We start from the raw sequence: 22572 nt of genomic DNA, 5'->3' as shown, positions 1-22572 counted from the left end.
ATGAAAACAGCCACATTTCATTTCAGTCTGGAAACCGCCTTGCCGGCCGAATATGCATGATAACCGGTGGGACATCTGGCATCGGCTTCGCCATTGCCGAACGATTTCTTCAAGAAGGGGCATCGACTATAGTCCTCGTCGGCCGATCTCAAACACGCCTAGAGGAAGCAGGCGCAAAACTTGAGTCTCTCACAATTACAGAACCAAACCTTGGTGAAAGCGAGAGTGAAATCGCAACTCGCGCTCCAGAAGAAGACAACCAGCAAAGCGCACAAGGAAATATTCGTCTACTTGTCGGAGACGTCTCAGATGCCGGATCATGGATGCGGGAACTCGAGAAGGAAATGGTAAGGTGTCTTTCTACCTTAACGGATAGTCCCCTTCTAACTGCCATCCAGGCGAATGTAGATATCCTGGTCAACGCGGCAGGAATTTCGATATCGAGCATTCTGCCAAGATCCGAGCTTGAAGATATCTCCACAATCCTACGTACTAATCTCGAAGGCGCAATTCTCACTTCGCGCGCACTAATGCGTGCCTCAATTCGGAGCCGGATACGTAATCGGACTGATCCAGCTACGGGGACCAAACCTCCCTCGAAATGCATTATTAATGTGTCTTCTCTACTTGCGCTCAAGAGCGGAACTGGCGCAGTTCCATACGCTGCTTCCAAGGCTGGCCTTCTCGGTCTGACACGGTCATTGGCTGTTGAGGCATCGGCTTCAATGAAAGATATTGTGATTCGGTCGAATGTTATCGTGCCGGGGTATATTGAAACACCTATGGTTGCAGGTAAGTCTTTTGGGGCACTCTATATTTGTTCGTGCATTGGCTGATCTCGATCTAGACTTCACACCTGGGGAAACGAGCAGGCTGAAGAATCTCATTCCTCTGCATCGATTTGGAGATCCACGCGAGATCGCTGATGCAGCTGTGTTCTTGGCGCAGAACGAATATGCCAACAATTGTGTGCTCAATCTTGATGGTGGACTGAGTGCTGTTTGATTCGATTACATTATCCTAAAAATGGAAGATAATTGTCAAGCAGGTGGGGCCAAAAACAGGAGAATAAAAGAAGCATTGAGAAGCATAGTTAAAACTAAATGTGCAACAAAATCAAGCAGGCGAATACCCCCGTAGCCACTGGGCAATCTCAAAATGATCTTCCTTTTCTGCATAATCTGCTGCCTGATTACACACTAGCCTCAGATCATCTTGTTTTCCATATGCATTGAGAAGCAGTTGGACCATTTCCAAATGACCGCGCTCCGCAGCTCCATCGATTGCTGTTCTTCCTTCATTTGGTGCAGCTGGTGCAGACACGTCTGCCCCGCGTTCAAGAAGCCGTACAGCAAGCTCAAACATTCCATTGATTGAAGCGGCCTGAAGTGCAGTAACACCCCAGTATTCCGCTGGTAAGGCATTTACATCTGCGCCATGCTCCAGTAGAAAATCGGCTATCTTGGTATTACTGTATTTGATAGCTTCTTGAAGGGGCGTTCCATGATAATGAACAGCATGAGTATTGACAGCAGCACCACAGTTGACCAGAAAGCGGCAAGCCTTAGGATAGCACCTGCCAGCTAGTCGTTGAAGCATAGTGCTGCCATTATCCTTGCGGCAGTTTACATCTGCACCCGAATCCACTAAAAGCTGGATAATCTCGAGCAATTGTTCAGGGTTGTCTTCCTCTTCCTCGTTGTAGCCCTGATTAGCAGGAAATGAATTCCATCCTTTTCGAATGACATTGCAGCGGAAAGGTGGTGCCAGTGAGCTTGCTTTCTCAATTAGCACCTTGAAAGTATTCATGTCGACAATGTCGTATTCGAGAGCAACTTTCAGTGTATCCTCCCACCCAGGATGTTTTTCAAAATCCGAAACCTTTGCAAAAATTAGATTAACGATCTTCAGACTTGATCTGGAGCGTATTGAGCATATCAGAGCACCTTCGAACTGTATATCAGAGTTTTCGGCATAGACCATGGCAAGAACGTCGGCACCATGTCGCAGCAAAAGATCTACCATATTTTCGGCGTCTTTTTTGATAGCCTGTCCAAGAGGGCTAGCTTCAGAAGGGTCAACGGTCTCCATATCGTAAAGTTCATTAGACAGTGCTGGATCAAAAATAGGTTCATTAACAGTCGCCTCGTGGTCTAGGAGAAATTTCACCCCTTCAAGCCAGTCCAGACTGGCAGCAAGTCGAAGGGGAGTTGGGAGCTTAGGGTCTCCAGGATTGACTGTTGCACCACTTTGCACAAGTAACTCGAGAAGCGGCAAAGACCTGTGGTGCATAGCTGCCAGAAGAGCAGTAGTACCATTTTTAGTGGCTGGAGCGTTGACTTCTGCTCCAAGACTAATCAGGTCTCTCACTAGTCTAATATCTCCGAAACTGGCTGCTGCTTGGATCGAAGTTAATCCTGTCACCGTAGACGGGGCTGCGTTCACATTTGCCTGGTGCGCAAGAAAAAATCCGGCCATTAGGGAATGGCCATTCAGACAGGCTACCTGTAATGCATCCAGGCCTTCTATCGCTCCTGCTGGTGCATTCATATTCGCTCCTGCCTTCTGGAGCATCAACAGAATCTCCCAGTTACCACTTTCCGCCGCCGCTTGCACTGCGCTTCGACCACTGGAAACTGCAGGTGGAGCATTGACATCGGCACCGCCGCGCAAAAGGAGTCGAAATATTTCAACGTTGCCTAATACTGCGGACATCTGTAAAGGCGTATCGCCCATATGTAGTCCCACACGTGAGTCCGAATCAGCTCCGATGGTAAGCAAGAGCGCAACGACGCTCAAATTCTGATTTAGAACTCCATACTGCAAGGCGGTATATACTGAGTTATGAGCATTATACCGTGATGGATGGTCATGTACTCCGTTGAGTTTGTATTTTCCCTCCCAATTAAAATGGCCACTGCGGTAGATGCAGTATTTCATCAAACTAGGGTGCATGGAGATTTCGCAAGCTATCGTGGACGCTCCTTGCTCCAGCAAAAATTGAAGAAGAGCCATGTCGTTCCTTTTTGCAGCAAGCTGAACAGGGGTTTGCAACGCTATCGTGATGTCCATTATTCCCAAGTCAAACCATTGATACTGCTGGAGAAGCTGAGGATCCGGACCGTTAATGGCCGCTCCAGATTGAATGAGATATTTGGCCACCTCGAAATGACCTCCCCAAGCTGCAGCTTGCAAAGCAGTTCCACACTCCTGAGGGATGTATATATCGACTCTAGCTCCTGCACTGAGAAGAAGTTTCACAGCCCCCAGGCTACCAGTACGTGCCGCATCAATCAGAGGGAATCCAGGCTGCTTTCCTATGACGAATCTCTCAGGATCAGCACCTAGAGCGAGCAACACATGTAGCATCGAGAGGTGAGAGTCCCAATAAGAATTATCGTGCAATACCCATAAGGTCCCAAATTTGAGCTTAGGGGGGACCCCTGCTTCACACAGCAGTTTAACCATGCCCTCGTCTCTGTGGTGGAACGCCATTGAGAGGTAGCCGGCCCATCGTGGACTGTGAGAGATATGATCTGGCAAATTGGCCTCGTGGTGGATCAGTCTTTTAATAAGAAGTGTATTTCCAGACTCAAAAGCACTGCTGAGGACCATTCCCGCAAATACCTTCATTGAAGGTGACTTTGGACGACAGAGAAAGACGAGGATATCAGCACCAAAATTGCTCACAATCTGGTCACAAACTTTGTTAAATTGAAATTGATGTATCAAGTTGTTGGTTGACAAAAAGAAAATTCGTTGTAGGAAGCCTGTGAGAACCGAAGCTGGAGAATCTTTCCGTAGTGTCCCTAGCTTTCCAGTCGATGAACCTCTTCTCTTTATTTCTTCAGGTGGAAGATAAGTTGGAAGTTCACAGTCATTTGGGGAGTCATTGCCCCAAAATCGTAGCATGTGATTAGGGGATTCGGAAGAAAGCTCTTTTATGGCTATCTCAATGGAGGTATTGGGGATTGAGTGGGCGATGCTCCATTTTAGTCTTTCGGAGACTAGAGATTTCGTTAGTTTCGGCCAAAGGAAATAGAAGAAACCCCCTATAGGTTTGAAAGTCTCGACATCAATCAAGCAAACAGTCACTCCAACGCACTTACCCAGAGTGTGTATATCCTGCGTGTATTGGTACCAAGGAATGCCACAAAGAAGGGCCTCGCGAGATATGCCAGATGACTCTGCTAGGGGCGTAGAGACAGTGATGTAATCTGGGAGCACGGCATTTTCAGATCTGGGCCCTAACTTGATTGAAGAAACATGTCGTGCGATTTCTTTGTCGACTTTTTGTCGCGTGAGCTTTCGGTCGTGGAACGCAAAATCGCTATCTTTGCCTTCTTGTTCTCGCTTTCGCTTGACAGAGGCAACACTGCCCCAAATGCTTCCGGGAAAGTATTTCGTTACGCCCCATGATTTCAGCTTTGCAGTGTATTGGTTTTTACTAGTGATAGCGATGACAGTGTCAGACTTCGGGTTGATTTGCAATGTAGACCGGAGAAAGCTAAAGATTGCACCCACGTAGCTTCGAAGCCATATCTCTCCTTCATGTAAGAAATTGTTTCCTGCAATGTATTATCGGACTCGAAATAGAAAGTGATGAGCTCTTCTCGGTGTTGTGCCCATATCTCATCCGGAATTCGGGGAGCAGTAGGCGGCATTGTGAGGAGAAATCACAGATTTAGAGAGTCTGTAATTCTAAACTTCGATTCTCTTGCTGCAAATATATAATAAATTTCCTGCGGTGTAAGCATCTTTTCGATACCCTTGTTATTGGCGTGTTCAACTATCAAGACTGTAAAGCTGATTGGCCGATACCCAAATCTGCTTTCAGGGGCACAGCCTCAATCTAAGGCCGACTCATCATTGCTCAACACCCAACTCTGGTAGATGATATATCCAACTCCAACTCTCAAGTGACTCTCCAGAAGTTGGGTTTGGAAAAGATGGGTTTCCCTTATTGGGCCTTCTGGGGCTAAATACGACATTCTCATTTGCTTTTATCAAAATCCGATTCTGCTACAAAAGTACACAAGTGCCATTATTGCACAGGCCATCACCACAATATGGTTTCTCACCCGTAATGCTGGATATTTTCCTAAGCATAAGCCAGAATCTGGTTTTGCCTTGAAATATATAAACACTTCAGTCCCACAAAGATGTTCTTTTCTTCAGGAAGCGACTAAGATGCCCTGGTCCATAGACACAACACTATCATTGCTTTCGCTTCTCATTACCGGGACTTCGTCTATCTTTATGATTTGGGATCGTGTCACACATGTATATAAGAGATATTTTTTCAAAGGTGAGGCTATCAGAGCTCGTAAAGCAGAAGTACCTAACCCGTCTCCCAGAGTCAGACACCAAAATTTCGAATGTCAGAGGGCTACAACAACCAAGGAACACAGACCCAGAGGCTCTGCTCGAGGCAGGCCTACATATTCAGAATCTCCAAATGGATCTCGAAGTTCGTTGCTGACTCGCCGATGTGTTTCGTTAAATTGAACTAACACTACCTAGGGCTTCGAACCGAAACCAAGTCGCAGAACTAAATCGGCATAACAATGGCTCATCTTAACCACATTGCAACTTTATTTTCATACTCTGACTATTCTGGGCAAAAGCGCATATTATGTTCAGGGATTCGAGATATAGATGGAGGAGAATGCAGCGCATGATATATAGCTTCGCCTGACGTCGAGGCTCAACGTCCAGCAATTGCATAGAATAGAGTTAAGGGGGATTTTCAATAAAGGGAACTCCTAAACTAAAAAGTTGGGACATAGATTGTTCATCAATATCGATTTGCAGACTATGAACTGTCCTGTGCCATACAAACTTTAAATATCATAACACTCAAACAGCCGTAACAAATATGTCATCCACAATCAAACCAGTCGATCCACCATTGATCTTAACAAATGCAGTAGTAACGGTGGCACTTTGTGTCGCAAAGCCCAGAGTAACAGATTCACCGTCCACAGTAGCAGTCGAAGCACTGTCCGAGAAAGCGATTTCCAGAATTTGCCATTCCCCTTGTCTGTAGGGTGTAGCAGCAACAAATTGCACGGTAGCAGACTTAGAAATCCCCTGGATTTCCACCGATGGCAATGTGCCAGTGCCAGCGGGAGTCCAAATTCTCAAATTAAGGCGGAACGGAGCAGTGAGGGAAATAGGTCTGGTGATTGAAGCACCAGAAGCGAGCGAAAGCGAATTACCTAGCCCGCCAGAGGGGTCCGCTACAACAGATGCCGTTCCCGTGGTGGTCCACCCGGATAGACTCGAGTCATCGAAGCGAGTAATCCATGTCGGAATCTTTGTTCCAGCACCAGAGTAGAATCCCCGATTCTTGTGCACGCTTGTGGGATTATTGAAGAAATCCACGGCTGCATCACCTGGTACAGTGGTTGCAGAATCCAAGGTGGCATATCCGGTCAAGAGTTGGTACGCCTTCGGGTCCCTCAATCCAGGAGCGGCTAGACCTGGTGCACCAGTGAACGAATTGGTAGCGTTAGAGTAAGTGTCGATGGAGCCGTAGAATGCATTGTTGTCCACGGCAAATGTAGTGTCACTCAATCCCCACTTAGCTGTACCAGAGCCTTCTTTCCTGAAGATGTTGTTGGTAAGTTGAACATCGAGGGTTGCGGTCGTGGCTTCTGTAACGATGTAGGGCGAGAGACCATCTCCGATGAAAACAGTGTTTTTATAGATCTTTCCCCCAACGAGAGCTCCGGCGCAAATCTGGAAGATTCTTGCCCGGTCATTGATGGACAGGTTATATCTGATGGTGAAGTTTTGAGTTGGCTTATCGTAAGGGCAAAACAAGAAAAATCCACCTTCATTGTCATGAGAGACATTGTATTCGAAAAGAGTACCCGAGGTCGAATGGTCCACATCATAAGACATTCCTAATCTCGAATTAGTTTGGCCCAGTCAACGTATAAGATTCAGAATGCATACCATCATTTGTCGTCTTTCCACCTGATACAGTATTATATCGGAAGACAGAGCCAACACTGTTCGCGGTCCATAATCCCGCATTCGGGGACTGGGAGCGCTGGTTGAAACCAACAAGAGTGTTGTTCAGGACCTCGGCATCATTGTTTCCCTTGACAACGATTCCATCTCCGCCAATATCATACAAACGATTTCTCTGAATAACCAACCCAGAGGACGCCGCCCATGGCTTAAGGCACAACGTTTTCCAAAAAGCGGCAAGCTCCTCTCTCTGGCACCAATTAGTCCAGGTGTAGATTCCCTGCCGATCCACCGAGCGGATCTCATTATCTTGGATGACGAGGCCATCAAAATAAGTTGGAGTTGTTGAACCAGCTGCCTCAATCACAATACCACCGGAAGCATTCGCGTACTTCCCAGTAGCAATTCCGGTAGTTGTTGTGGAAGGCATCCAACCTCGTACATCATGAATGTAGAGACGTTGTAGTGTAATATCCTGGACTCGACCGGCGTCGGCCGCATACACGTACACACCACGGCGGGGTGTTGTATTATCGCCTGGATTGGTGATGTTGAGATCTTGAACAGTGACAAAGGAAGCTCCTTGGATCAGGACTGAGTTCAAGGCGGTGCCTGCGCCAACAATGGGCTTCGACTGCGACACATCTCCATAGGCACTGACTGTGATAACTGAGCCCGCGGAACCACTTTTGTTAAGCAATAGCGGGCCAGCGAAAGTGGTGCCTCGTTTGAGCAGAATGTTATCGCCGGGAGAGAGTGGCAGATTCGGGATGGAGGCCAAGCTATTATAGGGACTTGATTGAGTGCCATCTCCATTGCTGGTAGCAGAGCCATCAAAATAATAGCTACTGCTTGCCAAGCAAAGTGGAAGAAGTGCGAGATATTGTGCGAGCTTCATGTTGAATAACACTGAAACTTTAGAGGACAGCTATATTTAAGTATAGGTAGGTCTAGTTTCCTTTTAAGTAGTCTACGATGAGATGACGAGATACAAAGGGAATATTGCGCTTTTTGCTACATCGGGGTGCCAATTTATATAGATTGTGTAGATCAATGCACTTTCATACATTGTTTTTTAGGTTTCGAGGCGATATCCGGACAGTTCTTCATAAGACTTACGAGTATTGCACAAGATATGACGTGCTCCCGGATCTCGCTTCAATTTCTCAAGCGAGCCGACCCGTTGGCCCGGGGAAGTATGCAGAATTCAGCGAATACTTGGTTATTCTCACAGAACTCAGAGAACATATTCTAGTAATATATTAACCGCAAAACTCCAGTAGTAGTTGGAATTCAAAAACCCCATTTTCATGTCCATATCCAAAGCATGCCCGTGACCCTTGGGGTGTGAACCCCTTCCCTTCTAAGATTGAAAACAGATTCGCCTTTATGCCATGTGATACAGAAGGGCTTGAATAGCAGTAATAAGCAAATGAAGAAGGGGATACTGAAAATATGAAGAGAATGATATCAAGATAAACACTTGATGGTTCCTAGTAAGACCTTGAGATGCCACGTGAAGCAAAATCTGCTTTCAACATTCAATCGTCGATCATAATGGCACCTCCCTCGTCATCGTCAAGGACGATAGCTTCAATGCCCTTGGAATCAGGAATGGATGCACTAGCGAGCCGTTTGGCATCGTGACTGGCTCGTTCCAGCTCGTCACTTGAGCCCTCACGCTTGCGTTTCCCAGACACAGTTGCATCATCGGTAGTTGCTGGAAGAACGGGAGAAGGCTCGGCAGGCTTCGTGGGCTTCGGGGGTATCTCGACCATCTTTTTCAGCGTTGCAGGCTTGGAGTCATCAGAATTCGGCTCATTTCTGGAAATCGATCCGTCAACATTGCCCAATATTCTTGAAAGAACGGTGCGTACCTTGCCATAACTACTAGTTCGAGATTGATTCGCTCTGGTTCATTCTCATCGTATACCGTGATGAAGCTTTCATTCGTAATGCCTAGGTCAGACAACTTTTTCGTGAGATTGTCGGTGAAGTCGGGCTCGTAGATCAGTTGAGTGCCAAGGCCAACAGAAAGATATTCGCCATAACCAAGCTCCACCCGAAGAACGTCTTGGATGAGGTGTTCAAGGGTTGCTAGCTCGGGGTCAATTTCGACACGAGCCACCACAGGGGAACAGACTTTGCAATCAGGGTTTGGGGGGTTCAACGAGTCTGAATTGATCACACGAGCACCGGATCTCTCCAGGAAGACCTTTCAGAGCGATGTCTTGTTAGCTTTGGTAGTAGTGAGCATACTTGTTCAATTCCTACCATTTTGGCATGCATCAACTTGTTTTGAAACACTTTCAATGACTGAAGAACACATAGTCCAGCCGTCATGGCATTAGTAGTTGCAATGGCAGGAATTATATTGCCCGCCATCTCTGTGGAAGCTGTGTCAATAACTATCATTCTGGGATGTGCACTCTTATTTGATAGACTCACGCTTGACATCGAATTTTGATTTGAGCTCAACGTTGAAAATAGCAGCTCGTAGATTACCTGTTGCGGTAACAAAGTCCAAAGTGTCCACGTCATCTTTATCGAATGTTATGATCGGGGAATCTTGGTTTAGGGTGTTATTTTCATGAAGTTGCTTCAGACGATGAGTCAACCGGTTCAAGCTGTAGCGTGTTAGTTTACCAAACGGATACTGTCGTAACAGTCAGTTCATACCTATCCTTGAAAACACTGAAATTCTCCTCTAATGTCCACACTTTCTGGTCATCTGTGGAGATCGTCGAGGCAATCGAAGCGGATTCTTCTTGAAGTTGAGTAAAGTCAAGGGGCTCTGGTCGCTCCCTTTCTTTCCACATTTCCTCCATGCCCTGTAATCGTATTATGTCCCTTCGAAAAACTTTATCAAAGACCTTGTGGTGGGCTTCCTCGGTGCCGATCGATTGTCGCAACTCTTTGAGCTCCAGTGCTTCCTTCCGCAGCTCCGCAATTTCATTTTCTAGCCGGATGTCAGTTTCGGCGCCGAATTGAGAGATAAAATCAAACCAACCGTTATCTGCGTTTTCTGTCTTGTCCACCTCCGGTGCCTCATCTTCGCTATCGCCAAAAAGTTCCCTACTCGAAGGTGAGTATTCAAAGTAGACAGACTGGGAGCTGGGGCTTACGGCAAGAGGAAGCTCTTCGCCCACACGATGCAGTGAATTGGCTGGCTGGGGTTGCTCCGGATCGTACACACGGGAAACGACTTGGGGGTTTCTTTTGGGGTGCAGTCATAGCATTCGGTTTGCGACTAGTATAATGCGCAGTCAATAAGCGCCCAATCTGCAGATCCAGATATCACCTTTGATGCATACCTTCTGAATAACTTGAACCTGGCCATTAAAGCCTGTAGTGCCGCTTTCGATCAAGGGCACATTGGCAGTGAGGCACATCTTGTTCACATGACGCCTTGCGGCGATGTTGTCCAGCGCATTGAAGACGGCGTTGAAGGATTCGAACCACGAGACGTTGAACTGGGTGTCCATAATGTTCGCATGGTAGGCCTCGAGCTTTGCGTCGGACCGGAACTTTTGCGCAACTTCCTTGGCAACCTAGATGAGAGTATCCATATCTCAGTATTCCATATCTGCTATTGTTGGGCCCCTCACACAATGCGAATGCGCGGCGCTTGACTCGGGGGAATTCGTAAGGGAGCGGCGCAAGTGCGTAGGGTAGGTTGGACGTACCAAGGCCTTTGATTTCTTGATATGCTCATGTCGGAAAAGGAACTGACGATTGAGATTGCTCAAATCAATGGTATCAAGATCAATAATGTGGATTTCACCAAACCCGGTGAGGACGAGGTTTTTCAGTAGCTCACAGCCAATGCCGCCTGCGCCGACGAGAAGAACGCGTGACTATACGTGATGAGAGAACTGTCAGACTAGATTTTCAATTCAGCGTCACTTGGACGCCAGTATCGCATGTGAGCAGGGGTGACCTTACCTCTTTGAGGGAGCGGGTGAGGTCCACCCCAAGGGAGCGCTTAAGGGAGCTATCCCGCATGGCGGGCAGTAGATAATGATCGCGGACAGGTGGCTGAGATAGTGAGATAGTGATGTAGAGTTGGGTATATTTTAGAAATTGTGAAGGGGAAAAAGGACAAAGAAGGGAGACAAATCTAAAGGGAACAAAGTGAAAGAAGGGAAACGCTGAACCGGAAACAGTGGCCGTTGACGATGACGGCACTTCCAAGTTGCTAGGAGCCCTCACATGTGGGTTTTCCACTTACTCTCTACTTTTCTACCAATTACTCCTTATTTTGATTTATTTTCTTGAAAAAATGAACTATACATTGATATCGAGTGTAATTAACCTTGTTTTCTGATCTTGTCTGACCTTTTCTGCGATTGTCTTTGCATTGCATGCGGCAATATACAGGGCGCACATACCCAGATCGGCTTGATCTAGAAGAACACCGGATGAACTTGAGTTTGATCCGAAAATACAAATGTCAGTTTCATGGGCATACGGATGCTATCCATATATTCTTCTGATCTACCTGGTATTCCGGACCTACAGAACTTGTGTGACTATAAACTATGTTGTATACTATGCAAACTTGTCTTGCGTTATAGTGAATATTCACAAATATAAGTCAACATTACTGCTCTGTACCACAACTGCGCATATCTCAGAGCATTTTAGATCCATCATAGGCGTACCTGAAGGCTCTACCTTGGGCTCCAGATTGTGTGTGCTTACATAACCAGTGACTCTACCTATCTAGAGACTATCGGGTCAAAATCTCGGTGTGGCGAGAAAAAAAAAACACTGGTCAACTCTGTTCAACTATTTTTATATCACACATCTACTTGTTCCAGCCTCAAAAGATTCGAATATCTAGGTGGGGTGGAATATCTGCCGGGTCTAGCTTCTCACCGCAGGAGCCCTCATATCAAAGGAGATACCCCTGACCCCATATCTTCCCATTTGCTTTCAATCAAAATAAAACAACAAGAAAAAATATCATGCCATCATTGGACCCAGTTCCGGCCCGGAGAAATGATCAAGTCGAGGCAAATTCCGACGATGAAGCCGACCCTGAGTTGGTAGAGCTGCTTCGCCAGCATTTCGGCATGGGCGAAAAACCAAAGAATGCCCCACCAGAGACCAGAGTGCTTGAGGGGGCTAAGTATGTCTTTGACAATGCCATTGATATTGCTGTAAGCCTTGTTTACACCAAAGAGGCTGCCGAAACTATATGGCGTATGATGCAGAAGAAAGAGTACTCCACGCACACTTGGTCGGAGCACGAACTGCACCCAAAGACCAAAAATGAAAGCACTGTTGATTTCATCTTCACAATGGACTTATTGAACTTCAGTTTCTGGTCTGACGAAGAAGAAGAGCCAAAGCGTTTCTGTATTGAGTATCGTGGCAAGCTTTGGACTGGTTACTGGAGTCTGGTTGCTGCACTACAAAGAGCTCTTGATGAAAGTTAGTTTTCTGGTTGTACTCTACTTCTGGAATGATGACTGCTTACCCCAACTTCAGATATTCCAATTACAACCCCCGACTTCTGGGTAGATGAAAAGAGGTGCACGGAGGAGCTACTTCGACATGTATTTCGATCTGCAACAGATGGAGAGATTCCTATGTTTAAAGAACGAGTGCAGTGTCTACGTGAAGCAGGCGAGGTCCTTTGCGAGGTATATTATATTTTACCACCGTGGCAATATGAGTTATACTTACCAGATATAGGAATTCGGCGGCAGCTTCGTCAACTGCATTGACAGTGCCAACCTCTCCGCCGCCGGATTGGTCAATATATTGACAGAGAGCTTTGCCTGCTTCCGCGACGAGACAATCTTCCACGGAAAGCGAGTGCGAATCTACAAACGTGCTCAGATCTTAGTAGCTGATCTCTGGGCCTGTTTTAATGGCGAAGACTTTGGCGAATTCCACGACATTGACAAGATCACTATGTTTGCAGGTACGGCTCTTGCAAGCCTCAGTCCCTCAAACCCATCTTAACCATATATCCTAGACTACCGCATTCCGCAGATGCTACACCAGATGAACTGTCTTCGCTATGCACCTAAATTGGAAAACCACATCCGCGACTTGAAACCCATCGAGCCAGGCTCAAACTGGGAGATCGAGCTTCGTGGTACGAGTATCTGGTGTGTTGAGTTGATCAAACAAGAGATCGAAAAACAACACCCTGAGGTCAAAATGAACCTCCAAAAGCCTCCTTCCAAGGATATCTCAGACGTCAATGAGAGCCCCAAAACCGAAAACTCGGATGAGTTGGATGAGGGTGTGAAGATTGTGGAGAAACCGCGAAAGACATATGGCATCAATGCGATCCTCATTGACTTTTTCTTGTACGACACAATGAAGAGCCTGGAGGCAGAGAAGAATGAGTCCATTCCTCATCACAGGACGAGGAGCATTTGGTACTGAGGTGAGTGTTTTTTGGTTTTTGTGTCATTGATGGCGCATGGAGTTGGGTTGCCACAATGATGACTTGGGACATTGGGTTGTGATAGAGCAACGGAGCATACAGTTAGAACATAGATATGGTGAAGCGGATATTTTGTTTGCTTATCATGGACGAATATAGAAATTACATGTTGATTCATATCTTAGGGTATCAATTAAACTAGCAGGCTGCGTCCCCTTTTGAATAATCTCTCATCGCATGACGACCATCAAGCAGCTGCACCTTCGATGCGAGCCATGATATCCGCTTTCCAATTCACATAATCCTCTTGACGATCATCACTCAGCCAGTCAACTCGATCTTGCATCATTGTTCCCAGGCCAGGCAAAAGACCACCCCGCGGAGCATGGTCTGACCCCGACGGACGAGTTTTACTCGCCGCTAATCGTTTAGGCGGCCTAACACCCCTAAGCGTCGCATCCTCTTCATCCAGGTCTTGGTAGGACCTGCCTTCCTCATCTTCACCATAGAGCTGTCCGGCATAGGGAATATTCTCGAACCATTCCTGCCCAGTGGCCCAACCTTGCTCCATGATAAGAGTGATCCACTGGTCAACATCATCACGATGTCTCCGGTCATTAGCTTTCAGCCCAAGACTGTTCAATGCCGTCTGACGCATTTCAATAAAAGTCTTCTTGTCCATCTTCTGCGCTTCGATATCGGCCTCTTCATCTGGCCCCGGGTTACGTCGACGGGCGAGCACGAGGAAGTACACAGCCACGACCATGGCGTAGACCAGTTCTTTGAAATAATCGTCCTTATCAGACCCATTGATAGATACAATGGGCTCCAGGAAATCCAAGCTCTCCCGGTCCCATCCCGGTTCGTCGTTGGACATGCTCGACGTAAGATAAAGGACGGACGAGACCCCAGAAAAGATATGCGGAGGTAGGGTTCTCGAGATTGGAGGCCTAGACCAGGTATTTGTGCGTGGGGCAGGCGTCGAGAGAATCTTGCATACAGTCCGGATGGCTGTCATTACCCAGGCCGGGGCGTCTGGAATGATAGTTGACCCAGTAATATCCTTCGGTTGAGGGGCTGGAGCCTTTCTTACCGATTTCGAGGGACTCTCGAGCAGGTTTGCGGTGCTCATAGTTCGTTTCAAAGGTGTAGACTTCGAAGGTGTATTTTGTAGTCCTCGTGGTGTTGGAGCTACTGCCTTGGATGGGGTGTTCCTGGCTACCGCGCCCTTTGTCGGCGTGGTCTGCGCTGAACCGGCGCGTGAGGGTGTTCCAGGAACCGATCCGCTCGCTGAGCGCTTGAGACCAGCCGAGCTGGCTGCGAGAGATCGGTCGAGGTATGAATAAAGCTTTTTGTATATGCGCGGAGGACATGGCGGATGCCCGAGCAGCGGAGGAAGTTTAAGAGTTCGGGTCAATCTATAAGAGTAACACAACCAATTAGATTTTTGAGGTCAAGCCAGCCATAGAAATTCCTCATTCAGGTCTGTGGCATACCTTCTGCAAGCGATTTCCGCGCAGGCATATGGTCGAGCGATTTCCTCCTCCGGCTTCAGACTGCTCGAGAAGCTCCGGGACTGTGCCACTAGTGACATTGCATAGCTGAGTAGTTCTTGTGGGAGGTCATTGGCATGAGTCGGCACCAACGTGCTTAACGCCTGCTCCACCGGCCGATTGTTCATTGCTCTCGAATGTTGTAGGTCAACTGGCTTTGCGTGAGGAAGGAGCCAGGTAGGATATGGCCGTGCTTATGGAGGACAAGTATCGATGAGAAGGCAAAAAGCAAAAGGAGTTTCTCGTGAGAACCTTTCAGCGTATTCAAATTTCAAATTGACACAAATCTGTCTGTATTGAAGGGATCGAACTGACAACCAAACATCTGGAATTGCCTGGCGCCAGCGATAAGAAAAGTATGACTAAGCACTCTATCGGGCCCCCGGGCTTGGGGCACGGAGACCTCGATGCCGCATCTGGTCCTCTTGAACTTCTATATTACCTCACAAACTCCCGCTCACTATGTCTGTTACAGTAAGTTTACCTATAAAGCCTTGCAATCTCCCCCCAGCTCTGCATTCCACGGCACAATGCTGATTACTGCTAATAGTTACACACCACCCAAGGCGACCTCAAGGTCGAGCTTTTCTGCGAAGCAGTACCCCAAACTGCAGAGAACTTCCTCGCCCTCTGCGCATGCGGCGCATACAACGACACCCCATTTCATCGCCTCATTCCGGGATTCATGGTCCAGGGTGGAGACATCTCTCTCGGCCCTGCCGCGCATCAAACAAGTACGAAACCAATGCTCGATTTCGAGATCCCAAAAGGCGGCACATCGATCTACCACCCGGCAGCAATGAACCAAGAAATCCACCTCCCATCGCTGCGACACAACGCGCGAGGCATTTTATCTATGGCATCTCGTCCGGTGAAGGACAGAACAGCGCCTGGCTCTCAGGGCGCAACGGGCGCAACGATCAACGGGAGTCAATTCTTCATTTCGTTCGTGCCGGCACCACATCTCGATGGCGCTAGTACGGTGTTTGGAAAGGTGTTGAACTTGACCCCTCAGGACGAAGGCGGTGATGTTCTTACCAATCTTGAGAAGGCGAATGTTAAGGTCGACAAGAAAGGAAAGGTTTCTCAGCCCAAGGAGGGTGATGATTTTGAACCATTCAAGATCAATAGCGTCACTATACACGCGAATCCATTTGCAACTTGAAGCTTCCACGCCCGGATTCTGCTATTAAAGCTGGATGATGTCCCAGGATCGAGCTCCACGAACCACTCTCAAGATGAACACAGCTACGAGCTTCAGCTGGGGACAGCCCCGAAATCATATCATGTTAAGCCCAATACCACCCAATCCCCTCTTATCTGAGTCTGGCTGCTGGCTTTCTCGATCTGTCTTGCCAGCGAGATTATGTGGCACCGTCAATACGGTACCTTCTGTTGGCATTACTGCCAGAAAGCGGGCCAGAAAGATGGATCAGCACATTTTGTCCGATGATGAACACTTGTTGGCACACTCTGGGCGTAATGAGGTCTACTTGAGAGATCAAAATACTGCAGGAAGACTGAAAGGGAAATTATATCAAGGCATTGAACATGTCCAAGAGTATCAATTATTACCATAACTCCCAATTAGATCCCGAGATCCGAAAGAATATCTAAGTACAAAACAACCAACGATTCCTACATATTTATAAACTTCGCATTCCATCCAACTGTGTCCAACCCTCTCCGAGGCGAAATAAATCCTGCAAAATCCTAACCTGTAGTTCTACCTTTGTCTCGTCTGACTGCGCCGCATAATTCAAAAATGACAGAGCCGAACATGACATCAGGAACCGAATGATTTGGACATTTGCTGGCGCCGCTGCATTTCCAAGATAAGCCTCCACAAAATCGGTTGTGCTCTCTTGTATCTCTTGTCGCGTAAGGCCGTATTGTTCGCCAGTTCGTCGCAGCATGTGCATGAAATGGCCCAGATCTCGTTCCGGTACCCCAACCGGCTCACCATTCTCGTCTAGAGAACAGTGTAGTGTTGTTGTGTCGATCATAGTGACATGCCCTGTCGCGCGGTCATAGAAGAAATTTCCAGGATGGGCATCACCGTGCACGACAGTGGTGCGTGGACGATTGGCAATATCGCGCTTGCAGTCGGCAATGAGTTCATTCATTTTCTCAGGAAGCTGATCCACTTCGAGCCCCGCAGAACGGATAATGTCTTTGTGCAGCAATGCCTGCTGGACTCGTTTTGTTGCAGCGTTAAAATACCACTCGAGGTACTCTGTCCCTGGTCGTCCTTCGACGCTATGAGTGTGTAATCTGGCCAAAGTACGTGCGACTGCCTGCACGCCAGCAGTGAAGACAGATAGCATCTGCCTTCTTGCAGAACCCTGTGGTAGGCGGCCCATCTGCATCATGAGCTGATAAAGGGATACCCCGGGGGCAACTTGATATGTGACGATACCGGCTGGTTTGGTATCCCATATCATCCGCCCAACAGCTAACGGGGCGGCAGTCTTGATATCACCCTTGGTCTGCAAAAGAAGCCATTCAAGGCTTGACAACTCCTCGGTGATCCCGTTATCCAAACCGTGGACGAACAGTTTAACAACAGCAACTACGCGACCTTTGGATGGGTCATTGGATACCAATGATACCTCTCCGTTGGTAAATTCATCGCTTGCATAAGCAAAGAAAATGATAGCACCAGAAAAGCCCCCAGGATGAGTAGGATCCAGACTCCGCAAATTGACAGGATAGCCTACAGTAGTAGAGACATGCTCTTCTAGCGCTGAGATGGTCGGGGCTATCTCTGGAAGATTCTGCATGACTTCTTCTGCCTGCTTCAAAGTTGGCTTTCCACTGCGATTTCGCGTCCGTACAGCTCGACGCATTGATGAGACCACGCTCATCCCAAGCGATGGGCGAAGCCATGATGAATATGCCGGTGCAACGCTGCCATGAGCCATCTGCACTGTATCTCCCTCGCCCTCCATCGCTGAGCGAAGCAGAGCCTTAGCGGCATGTTTCCATGAATAACCTCGCATGATTCGTTGCAGGGAGCGAGCATGCCGCCTCGTTTGCTCCGGATAACACCTCACGTGGTCGATCCGATGAGCCCAGACGGCTACGCGCTGGCTGGTCGGCGAAGGTACAATTCCGTATGTGCTCTCGTCATTCACCACACAGGCCTGACCAAGTTCTGGCGGAATACGACTGCGATCAAGCGCAAGCTGGCCCGCACCGCTTTCTTGTGTCACTAGGATGGGAACGCCCAACCCAGCGACTTCGGTAAAGATCATCCCGAATCCCTCGTGCATTGAGGGCATGATGACTAGGTCTGCGTTACAATAGAACCGCGAGACAGCATTAGGGTCGTCAGAGAAAGGGTGCAACCTGACGAGGTCAGGCATGCCTGTCATCTCATCGACGGCGTTCTGCCAGCGCTCCACGTCTTCTGCTGGGAGTCCTAGTACGTCCAGGGAGATATCGTTGCCAGAGAGTGCGATCTTACGCACAGCATATACAGCATCGTCTAAACCTTTAGCGGGATCGTCTGCTCGACCAGCAAGCAGCACCCGAAACAGGTCGTTCGGCTGTCGTTGTTGCGTGCAAGCATCACCCGCGCGCACGCCCGGAACCAGTTCATGGAAGCGAGGTCCCATCATGTTGGATCGTGGGCGATTGCATTGTCCCATCCACTCGCGTTCGCGCGCTTCAGTTGTGAGTACAGGCCCGACTCCAACAGCCAAATCTGCTTTGGGGAGAATCCTCTCATCGAGCATTGCCAGCCGAGCAGCTTCAACATAGCCTAGCTCTCGTGTTTGTCCGTACCACCTCCATGCGACGTCTGATTTGCGCAATGCACTGGTATGTGTGATGAGCGCCAGCTTGGCTGTGGGATACCATCTCTCGCGGATCAAAGAAGCTGCAGTGCTAGAATACCGCGAGTGGCCAATGATGAGATTAAATGGGGATGGATGCTGGTCGTCTGGGATTGGCAGGCCATAATCTCCAGGCTGGTGTACCTTTGCCACATGGTAGAGTAGAGCACTGGGATCATCTCCTCTAGAGGGAATGCAGACCACTTTAGCCCGACCATGGCTTGACGATGCCAATGTGTTTTTGACTTCATTCTTAGGCTCTACCATAAACAGAGTAACTGCTGCATTAGGGATTTCCGACATGGCTTTGACTAGTTCTTGATTCAACAGAGGTAGACCACCTTTACCAGGCCCGCTGGCATTGGCAACGACAAGTACTCTCCAGGGTTGGACCCTTTCGGGTGAGATACTGACAAGACGTTCCCATTCAAATTTAATTTTTTCGCTGAGTTTGACAGCCTTTTGTTCGTCGCGTGATGTATCTTGCTTGTCCACCGCAGACCATAGTCGAGATAGCTGCGTGCGTGTTTTGAACAACCTGGCAAGCCCTTCGTTGATCGGTATACCTTGTGCCTGGTAAGCTTTCCAGAACTCCTTCTGAACCCGGCCGATATCAGTTTCACTCATTCCGAAATCCCCGGCGTACTTTCGCAGCCGCTCGTGAAACCCAGCCGCATCCATTTCTGCCGGTCCAATGGGCCGGCCACTCGCATCCATCGAGCGAGTCAGTCCGCCATAGTCGATCATGGTGATTCCTTGAATGGGGTCCCAGAAGAAATTTCCTGGCGATGCATCACCATGCAATAGTGACGCTACGCCTTCTTCTCGTGAGTAGTCAATTGCCCGGTCCACCAATGAGGCCAGTTGCTGTATTTGATCCGACCCGATTGCACGTTCATACTGCGCTCGCGATGGGCCCTCGATCTCTTGGACCCACCCTTGTAGTTTGTTGCGCAGTCTGTCGACGACAGATTCGCTGGCGCTGCTCCATTCGGTCTTTTCTCGGTGCAGCTTGGCCAATGTCAATGCCACTCCTTGGACGGCGGAAATCAAGTCGGCCATCAGTCCATTGAATTGACACTCCAAAAGATCAATGGTAGGGATATTAGATGATTGAGGTTGATATGATTTATGATTTATTGAGATTCCCTGGAGCGCGCCGCGAATAATATCATTCATCATTTCCCTTGTTTCGTCGGGACATGGTTGCTTTGCGATCAATCGGAGTGTGGAAACTCGACCAATATCACGGATAATTGTGTTGATTGCTTTCCCTGCTGCGAGCTGATAGACAATCACTCCCATCGGCTCCGCGGTAATCTCATCGCGGGTCCTTCCCACTCCAAGGGGCCTGGCAGCAGATGGAGGATCGGAAAGAGATAGCAACCTCCTATACGCAACGAGTTCTTCAAAAAAGTCTTTATGGCATTCTGGTGGATATACTTTTGCGACAGCGACGGTATTTTCTGGGTGGCTATTGTCCCGAACGAAATAGATTGAACAGCCGGATTGGCCTTCTGCTCCAGATGCTTGAAGACGGTGTAGCTGGATGGAGTGACCGAGGACGGATTCAACGATTGCGGTGACGGAGCTTGTCTCTGGCAATGCAGTCAGTGTGAAATTGCCATTTTCTTCTTGTCGGATAGTGAGTTTGTCGAGGGTGGTTGGCAAGACGCCCTCCTCAAGTCTAGCACACTTTAAGGTGGCCATTCTATCGGATCAAGGAAGTTTGAATGGAAAGACAGAGCACAGGAAAAAAAAAGAGGATCTCAATGTATTATTCAGTCTCATTCGACCGTACTCGGCAAAAAAGGGTCTTTCTTAACTCGCGCTCAAAATATGCGGATCAGACTACGACGATCGACATAATACTAGGATCTTTCCTCAGCCGTGCCACCTTATGCAACCTACGGTGGATCTCGGTGTGACTGGGCTGATCTTCAGCAGAATGAATGTGCTGCCTGAATTGTGCTCTCGCGGTCGGGTGGGGAGCGTCGCATAACTAACTAGCTAGCGCTCTATTATGGTAATACATATGGAGTACTCCATATGTATTGGGCTACTAGTATGCCCCACCTTTTTAGTGGCTACATATGTAAATAAATAGTTTCATGCGGAGGAATCCGTCCTTCTATAGCCTCTATGCAGACTGGGTTGCTTTCAATGGCTGAATGGCTGAAGACATGATGAGCGTAAGGAGCTACAGATCACACATCAGGTACTTAGGTGTGACGTTATTGGGAGACTATATGGTCCATTTACAAGGATAGATACTAAACAGCAAGTAGGGGGGGTAGCAAATACGTAATATCCAGCTCCTATGAGTACAGCTACGCTATTAAATCATCATCAATCCAGCTAGCCACAAAATGACAAGGAGACATTTTGGCACGCGCTGGGCAGTACACTCGCCGTAAGCAAGCCATTATACGAAGTACCTACGGAGTACATCGGTAGCAACCAGGTATTTTGATCAATAGTGTGAAGCTTCTGAGTTACTATTTTATTGCGGCAGAAGAGCTGTGGAGTTCGGCTTAGAGAGCAAATCGGGATCGAAGTGCATTCATGAACTACTCTCCGATATGGTTAGAGCCAAAAAGAATTGACCCACCCAAACCCATGGTTCTTCCCGCCTTTAAAATTTCTCGCTGAACTTTAAGTCATCTCATTATTTACCTAAGCAAATACATAGGGGCCATTTCTATCGTGTGGATCAATTGGCTTTTTCACGAATGTCAAATAGTATAAATAGAAGGATGATAGGCTATGATCAAAGCATACTCGGTACTGTAAGCCCAAGTCAATCACATGGGATTGAACAAGTTGTGGGGTGTGTAAGGACTATGTACGGAGTAAAAAAAAAAATTATAAGTCACATAATACATGTCTATCATTTAGGCAACTTATCACGCGAGCTGTTTATTGTATACAATATAATTATTATATGTTACAACTTTGATATGCACGACTGGCGAATATTAAACCATCACGGAGTACTGCGTATATACAAAATAGGCATGAGCAGATGAATCAAAACAAAAAGCAATAGAGAATCGAAGCGAATTAAAACTAAAACAAGTGTATTCTCAATCCAGCTGAAGTAATATACGCACCGCCCGTCCATACTGTGGTAATATGTCAGATTATTACAGATGTTAAATGACGAAGAGTGAATAAGATACGCGTTCCCATCCCACCAACTTCCGCAACCAGAGCCAGACCACCCTATAGATCTACAGTATACATGATTTGTATTGCACCATCAGAGGCTAGCAAAATCTTATATATAAAATAATGATGAATGAATGTATGCAAGTGTTTAAACCCATTTCACGCAGGTTGAATGTGTATTTCGTTGGCAACATTAGGCTGGCATCACTATATTCCAAGGTTTGCTGGGCTCAATTGAGTAAATCCGTCTCTCTTTCTCCTTGGTTTTATTAGATCTGTCACCTTTTTTTTCTGTTCGTCATGTCGCGTGCATGCTCAAAATTAAGGATAAAGTTGAATGCCTGAGCCGAGCCACTGGGCCCTGGCGGTGATCCCCCGAGCATCTCCGTGCAGCGATAGAACTGGTACATCACTGGGCGCAAAGATCTACAATATTAAGATTAAAAGCAAGGTATATTCTCATTTAAAATCTAGAACTTCAATTATATACATAGGTAGGAATCAAGGTACGTACTAGAAATATCGACCCATTCGTACAGAGTAGTATACCTATGTTCCGAGGCTAGCGACCTTGGCGCGATCTTTAGGTCAAACATGCATCGATGTGCAACATCTTGGA

At 47.6% G+C, this 22572-nt stretch overlaps 8 protein-coding genes across 8 annotated transcripts; 3 read left to right on the top strand and 5 right to left on the bottom strand.

Annotated features, from left to right (window-relative positions):
- Window positions 1-56: 56 nt before the first annotated feature.
- Window positions 57-1005, top strand: N7479_004958 (SDR family NAD(P)-dependent oxidoreductase; the record flags this gene model as incomplete). Its single annotated transcript, XM_057252655.1, has 3 exons — window positions 57-347; window positions 399-792; window positions 848-1005. The coding sequence occupies 3 exons, from the start codon at window positions 57-59 to the stop codon at window positions 1003-1005; spliced, it is 843 nt and encodes a 280-aa protein (XP_057111980.1).
- A 111-nt stretch (window positions 1006-1116) lies between these two features.
- N7479_004957 (uncharacterized protein) lies at window positions 1117-4664 on the bottom strand (the record flags this gene model as incomplete). The annotated part of the gene is made up of 3 exons (XM_057252654.1): window positions 1117-4007; window positions 4110-4447; window positions 4525-4664. The coding sequence occupies 3 exons, from the start codon at window positions 4662-4664 to the stop codon at window positions 1117-1119; spliced, it is 3369 nt and encodes a 1122-aa protein (XP_057111979.1).
- Window positions 4665-5859: 1195 nt separating this feature from the next.
- Window positions 5860-7879, bottom strand: N7479_004956 (uncharacterized protein; the record flags this gene model as incomplete). Its single annotated transcript, XM_057252653.1, has 2 exons — window positions 5860-6911; window positions 6964-7879. The coding sequence occupies 2 exons, from the start codon at window positions 7877-7879 to the stop codon at window positions 5860-5862; spliced, it is 1968 nt and encodes a 655-aa protein (XP_057111978.1).
- A 643-nt stretch (window positions 7880-8522) lies between these two features.
- N7479_004955 (E1 ubiquitin-activating protein ubaB) lies at window positions 8523-11205 on the bottom strand (the record flags this gene model as incomplete). Its single annotated transcript, XM_057252652.1, has 9 exons — window positions 8523-8805; window positions 8859-9196; window positions 9256-9368; window positions 9430-9608; window positions 9661-10056; window positions 10107-10231; window positions 10296-10532; window positions 10668-10838; window positions 10927-11205. Coding segments are annotated over 9 exons (2121 nt in total), but the record flags the coding sequence as incomplete, so codon positions are not given.
- Window positions 11206-11951: 746 nt separating this feature from the next.
- On the top strand, window positions 11952-13389 carry N7479_004954 (queuosine 5'-phosphate N-glycosylase/hydrolase; the record flags this gene model as incomplete). The annotated part of the gene is made up of 4 exons (XM_057252651.1): window positions 11952-12420; window positions 12478-12632; window positions 12685-12916; window positions 12971-13389. 4 exons carry the CDS (start codon window positions 11952-11954, stop codon window positions 13387-13389), a joined length of 1275 nt encoding a protein of 424 aa, XP_057111976.1.
- Window positions 13390-13637: 248 nt separating this feature from the next.
- N7479_004953 (uncharacterized protein) lies at window positions 13638-15071 on the bottom strand (the record flags this gene model as incomplete). Its single annotated transcript, XM_057252650.1, has 2 exons — window positions 13638-14808; window positions 14887-15071. The coding sequence occupies 2 exons, from the start codon at window positions 15069-15071 to the stop codon at window positions 13638-13640; spliced, it is 1356 nt and encodes a 451-aa protein (XP_057111975.1).
- A 334-nt stretch (window positions 15072-15405) lies between these two features.
- On the top strand, window positions 15406-16108 carry cyp5 (uncharacterized protein; the record flags this gene model as incomplete). The annotated part of the gene is made up of 2 exons (XM_057252649.1): window positions 15406-15417; window positions 15494-16108. The coding sequence occupies 2 exons, from the start codon at window positions 15406-15408 to the stop codon at window positions 16106-16108; spliced, it is 627 nt and encodes a 208-aa protein (XP_057111974.1).
- A 481-nt stretch (window positions 16109-16589) lies between these two features.
- Window positions 16590-20492, bottom strand: N7479_004951 (uncharacterized protein; the record flags this gene model as incomplete). The annotated part of the gene is made up of 1 exon (XM_057252648.1): window positions 16590-20492. The coding sequence occupies one exon, from the start codon at window positions 20490-20492 to the stop codon at window positions 16590-16592; it is 3903 nt and encodes a 1300-aa protein (XP_057111973.1).
- Between the last annotated feature and the right edge of the window lie 2080 nt (window positions 20493-22572).

The sequence above is a fragment of the Penicillium vulpinum genome (assembly GCF_028829585.1).
Source record: "Penicillium vulpinum strain IBT 29486 chromosome Unknown utg000002l_segment0_segment0, whole genome shotgun sequence".
In the NCBI taxonomy this organism is placed as follows: domain Eukaryota; kingdom Fungi; phylum Ascomycota; class Eurotiomycetes; order Eurotiales; family Aspergillaceae; genus Penicillium; species Penicillium vulpinum.
The sequence above is the reverse complement of the archived record's forward strand: the minus strand, read 5'-3'. Positions and strand labels throughout refer to the sequence as shown.